This window comes from Nelumbo nucifera, chromosome 1, assembly GCF_055504915.1.
Source record: "Nelumbo nucifera cultivar China Antique chromosome 1, China Antique-T2T, whole genome shotgun sequence".
Lineage (NCBI taxonomy): Eukaryota > Viridiplantae > Streptophyta > Magnoliopsida > Proteales > Nelumbonaceae > Nelumbo > Nelumbo nucifera.
In genome coordinates, this window is record NC_142649.1 from 59,282,171 (window position 1) to 59,288,066 (window position 5,896).

Genomic DNA, 5,896 nt, shown 5'->3' on the forward strand with positions numbered 1-5,896 from the left:
AGGGATAAATTTTGTTCTCAAAAAACTCCAAAAATATTCTTTTATATATATAGAGAGAGGTTCAACAAAAGCTTATACCAGCTACCGCCACCGATATATAATGATGATGACAATGATAGGAATGAAAACAAAGATAAAAGATTTAACTAGGAACTCGCATAAACATACTATTACCATCTTTATCTATATTTTATTTACTGTCAATACCCAGATATGACACACAGAGAGAGAGAGAGTCGCATCAATTGATATTTGACCTCCGTGATCTATAATCGAGCAGAGTAAGACCTCAGCAGTCCCTTTCGAATCTGTTCACGTTTCATCCATTCCAGGAGACACTACAACAAGCAATTAGAAATGAATCAGTTTCAAAACATAGATCATGGAAATTTTGTCATTTAAAAGATGGAAAGGGACTGGTGGTCTGGATGTTTGATGGACATCCATCCTTGGCTTTCACCCAACAAAAACAATTCTAATTCTGACCCTTGAACAAATTCCCATTTCCAAGACATAAGAACTTGTCCGCTCTTACAGCCCTAAATAAATCCTTGATAGGTTGAAGGCTTATTCATCTGGGCAGCTGACCAGAGAGAGAGACTTCAATAAGCACCTTCATCCTTCCATTCTCTTTCTTCAATTCATGTATCTCCAATTGCAGCTGAGCATTGTAAGCCTATGGTAGTGTGAGAATAAATAAAAAAATGATCAGAACTAATTGGTGAGATAACGTATATACCTAAAAAAATCATTAAAATTTACATGCAGTTGATCATTCAATTAAAAGTTTAAAACCCTCTGTGGCAGCCTTTGGTTTTGTGCCTGTTTGCGAGGAGTTCAAATCAATCCTCCACAAGACTGCGCCTCATAACGTCCCAATACATGCCCCCACAGGAATGATGATGTCATTATCGGAAGATATTTCTAATACACGACAGGAATATGTTGTGGGACGTTGTGGGGGATAGTGTTGTGGTGGGTTGATTCGGTCTTATTTACAAGGGCTTTCATATAGCAGCTTCTAGTGTTGTATGGATAAAAAAAACCTGAAAAGTAGTGAAGCCCTATCCGGTAAAAAAATCTGGAAAGTCGAAAATAGGCTTACATGAGCCTAAAAGTTGATTTTCCGGTTAAGGCAGCTCATTCCCCGTAGAAAACCCACCCAAATGGGCTGCTAACATGTGAGGTGAGCCTCACCCGGACAAATATTTGGTGACAGGATTCCCTGCAAATAAAAATTCTGCACACACTTTAAAAGCATAATAATCTAGGGGCACTTTTTGGGAATATCTCCTCATGAATTTTACATGTAGAAGATATTCCCAATGTGCAGCTGAAAGTTTATTGGGCCCTTGGCCATGTTAATATGTTACAGTCCAAGCCCTAAACTTTGCCAGATTGCCATATCTGATACCTCTTGTTCTTTGGAGTAGGACTCACATGCTGGATGGGCTGCAATTTGGGCGGGCTCAGATTGGGCATTTATTAAAATTTGAATGGGTCCAGCTCGAAGGCCCAAACTTGAAGCAATATAAAATAATAAGTTAGGCCAACCTGGGTTGCACCCCCTATGCTGATCTAAGAACAAGATTCCCAAAAATCTAAGCACGCCTGGGAGGGTTCAAGTGTTGGTTGGGGCCGTTGGATAAGCCATCAAAAGAAGCTTATGTTGAAATCCCGTTTTTCTGTCTGGAGGACAGCAAATTTGGGCTTTCTGTTTTTTTTTTTCTCAAACATGGAAGTCGAGATCTCCTGCAAGTAGGGCTGTCAATGGATTGGATATCAGTCCAACCTGATCCAGTCCAATATGAGTTCATTATAGATAGACCAAGTCCATTCCAATCCGATAGATGTATTGGACTGGATTGGTTTAATTCATTGTCTTATTGGACCATTCAACCTATTCAAATTGGTTTTATTTCAGATTGCATCCAACTCAAATGTGGCCTATTGACACCCATACTCATGTCTTCTGCCAATAGACTGGATGTTGTTGGTTTAGCCTGATTCATAAATCCAGACCGGTCCAACTCATTGTCTTATTGGACTGTCCAATCCATTCAAATTGGTTTTGATTTGGACGAGGTCCAACCCAAACCTAGTCAATCAACACCCCTAATTACAAGCTAAGAGCACTGCTTACATAGCATCCAACTGCAGAATAAGAATATCTTCTGTACATGTATGTTAAACTCATGAGGAGATGTTCCCAATGTTTGTATGGATTCTAAAACTTTAGACCTTGTTCGCATTTCAGTAAGTTACTTACCCGGGTAAATGCACTTACCTAGGTAATTGTTTCACAGGAAAGATTTACCCGGGTAAGTACATTTACCCATGTTCTTTTATTTTCCATGTAAATAAGGCAATGACCATTTTATCCATAAAAATCCATTATTACAAGGGGCATTTTTGTCCCTTTCAAGTGTTGGTAACTTTGCCCCAAGGTGAGAAAGTTATTTACCCACCTAAGAGATGGGTATCACTTACCCGGGTAAGTGATACCTAGGAAAATAAACTTTCCTTGGTTTCCACGTAAATCTAAAAAAAGAATATAAAATTTTTGGTCAATGGGAATCAAAATCCTATTGACCAACTTTCCCCCCTCTCAAAATCCGAAAAAAGAACACCCTCTCATAGAGTATTTGAAGAACTTTTGCTTACAAGAATGAAGAATACAGTTGTTAAAGGGTTTGACTATATTATCAAATGGTATCATAAAAGACATGACCAATAAGGTGGTATTGATCAAATTTATAGGGGTGCTTTGATTAGTGAAAGCTCTTCTCATATAATGTCCGTACGGTATCATAGATTTTTCCCTCAATAATAGGATTCAATGGCGGAATTTTGAATATCTAACATACCGCATGTTATGGCCCCCAAAGGCCCACATCACAACTACTACTTCTGTAGTTGGGAAGATCTCCCATGTTACAACCTGACAAGTTCACATTGGTGCCCCACAGACATCCCAGATACATATCTTAACATGCATCATTGAAAATATTTCCGGTACTTGTAATTAGGAGATGTTCGTTACTTGTAATTGGAGATGTTTCCATACTTTTCTAACCAGCCATTGTAGCATGATATGACACATATCTCCATGAATGGCAAGGGAGATATTCTCAATGTACGACTGTAATAACTTATTAGGACAATGTTGGGAGTGTTTTATTGATAGCAGATTGCTTGTTCTGTGACCAATTACAGTTTACAGTGATAACAGAAAGTCAAAAAAAGGGAAAATTCCCAAGTAGTACCGTATATTTTGGGTTTGTGTCATTTTGGTCTCCCAACTTTAAAATGCGACAATTCAGTACCCAAACTTTTTAAAATGTGTCAATCCAATACCTATCGTTAACTAGCTATTAAGTGGCATTTAAAAAATACACAAATGCCCTTTAAGTGTCATCTAATTTTCTTTATAGACCATCCAAATGTTGACAAAAAAATTAACAATCCCAAATCGTTAGTTCTTCTATTCAAGAAAGTTGAGGTCATGCCTCAGTGGGCATTCTGATGACCTCAACTCTCTTGAATAGAAGAGGCAAGGATTTGAGATTGTTAATTTTCTTGTCAACATTTGGATGGTTTATAAAAAAATTAGATGAAACTCGAAGGACATCTGTGCCTTTTTCAAATGCTACTTAATGGTTAGTTAACAACTACTTAACGGTAGGTATTGGATTCACACATTTTAAAAGTTTGGATACTAAATTATAAGGGTGGATTCGAGTTGAGCCGAATACTTGGTTATTTGAGCTCGGCTTGCTGAAACTGTATTAGGCTCGAGCTCGATTTGAGCTAGAAACTTGAGCTCGAGCTTGGCGGCTCAAAGCTCGCAAGTTCGAGCTCAGCTCGACTCAAGCTCGACTGAAAGCCATTTTTTTTAAATATACATATAAAAATATTTTTTATTTTACATACAAAAAAAATAAGAATTATAAAATTATTTATTATTATACATATAAAAAATAAAAATATACATATAAAAATGTTATTATTTTACATACAAAAAAATAAGAATTATAAAAATTATTTACTATTATACATAAAAAATAAAAATATTATTATATAAAATAAAAATTATTTATTATATATATTTATATGTATATGTATCTATGTATGTATATATGTATGTATATAACAAAAAATATTTATTTAGTATACTAGGCTCACGAGCCGAACTTCACTGGACTCGAGCTCGGCTCGATTAGCAAACAAGCTATATATCAGGCTCAAACTCATTTCGCTCGAATAACTCGTGATAAGCTCAGCTCGTGGCCACCCTAAGGTTATGTTTGGTTTGAAGGAAAAGATAGGGAAATGAAGGCAAAGATAGGGAAACCATATAAGGTTTGTAAAGATTTTCCTACCTTTCCCTTCCTTTCCCTTCTTTTCCCTACTTTTCCTTCGAAGCAAACGTAACCTAAGTGAATTACTGCATTTTTAAAATTAGGGAACCAAAATAACACTGACTCGGAGTACTAATTGGAAATTTTCCCAAAAAATAAATATGAACAAATGTGACGCGCCCATACACACCTGTTTTCTTGCTCGCGAGCGAGCCGCGGACTCTCGGTTCTTAATCATCCTACGGTACCTCCTGCCAACGGCAGCATCGTTGTCTCCTGAGTTCTCGCCAAATTCCTTCTGCCTGCCGACGCCCTTCAACTTTCCGACGTTAAACCCATTAATCACTTCATAAGACCCGTACAGTGGGTGTGGCAGAAACCCAAATCCTCCCTGCTCAACACCCAAACTCGAATTCCTTCTACGTTCTAATTCTATGCCGTTGCCAATTCCTCCACTTACCTGAAACTGGTTGAACTGGCCGGAACCCAACCCGCCTCCGATAACTAACGGCCATGCGTCGTTGCTTGTCTGGCTTGGAATTGCCATCCCGTTCTGTTCATCCTCGAGGAAGTAGTGACGGGCTCCGCCGAGAGCTTGGCCTGGTTGAGAGGCCATGGGCGTCGTTGGGTTTTGCAGAGATGGTGGTGCTGTCCCTGAAGGCATGCGGAACCGCGGTGGCTTTGGCTCTTCTCGGTTGGTCTGAACTCTGAATTAAGGAGTTGGTTCGATGATTCAGATATCTAGACGATTAGAAACAGATTAAAAATTGAATAACAAAACTACAATGAGAAAATTGAACATGAACAAATGACATAAAAGAATCTTGATGAGGCTTATAGTATATATCATAATTTCATGAGAAAAATTTCAAATTTCATGTTCCATTTGTCTCCAGACTTTCTGATCAACCGAAGGTGACAAGTTTATGTATTTACACCATCTAATCAAGAAGTAGGTATCTCATGTATTGTATTGTGTTACAAGTAAATTACCTCCAAGAAATTCCAGACGTGGTTTATTTCCATCAATAAATCAAAATGTTGAACACAGAAATCACCAATCACAATTCTAATGTTTTATTGAGTACCCATGAGAGAAAAGAGAGGCAAGGAGAAAATCGTGTAAAAATAGAATCATTTCAGAACATGAAGCGATCTAGTTGAATTCTGACATAGAGAAACCGGTACTAGCTAGAGAGAAACCTGCATGCAATATGGCAGAGATGCCCTTAAATTAATCAACTGTTATTTAAAAGCCAAAGGTGCAGCAAAAGCAAATCAAAATTTGAATTCAAACTACCAATAATAAAAACTCGAGTTGATTTGAACATAAAAGAGTTGGAGATTTTTCCAAAAATTTAAAAGTTTTGAAAAGATCAGAAATCAATGACACGAATGACTAATGGAGTAAAATTTTTGGAATCGAGAGAGAGAGAGAGAGAGAGAGAGAGTCCAGCATTAATTAAAAGCAAATGTGACAAACAAAAGTAGGATTACCTGCAACTTTTGCATTCTTTTATCTTTCTTTCCTGAAA

The 5,896-nt window shown here is 37.4% G+C and overlaps 1 protein-coding gene across 1 annotated transcript; it reads right to left on the bottom strand.

The window, feature by feature from the left end:
* On the bottom strand, positions 1–5,090 carry LOC104588706 (ABSCISIC ACID-INSENSITIVE 5-like protein 5). The gene is made up of 2 exons (XM_088886724.1): positions 4,552–5,090; positions 1–676 (listed from the first exon to the last, which is right to left on the bottom strand). The coding sequence occupies exons 1-2, from the start codon at positions 5,023–5,025 to the stop codon at positions 572–574; spliced, it is 579 nt and encodes a 192-aa protein (XP_088742850.1). The 5' UTR covers positions 5,026–5,090; the 3' UTR covers positions 1–571.
* Positions 5,091–5,896: the final 806 nt, after the last annotated feature.

What these genes read in the sequence shown, in the direction of transcription:
- LOC104588706 (XM_088886724.1), bottom strand. Translation starts at nt 5,025, where the DNA reads ATGCCTTCAGGGACAGCACCACCATCTCTGCAAAACCCAACGACGCCC. An exon ending in GCTCGCGAGCAAGAAAACAG is followed by an intron (nt 677 to 4,551) that starts GTGTGTATGGGC and finishes ACACTACCATAG; the next exon opens with GCTTACAATGCTCAGCTGCA.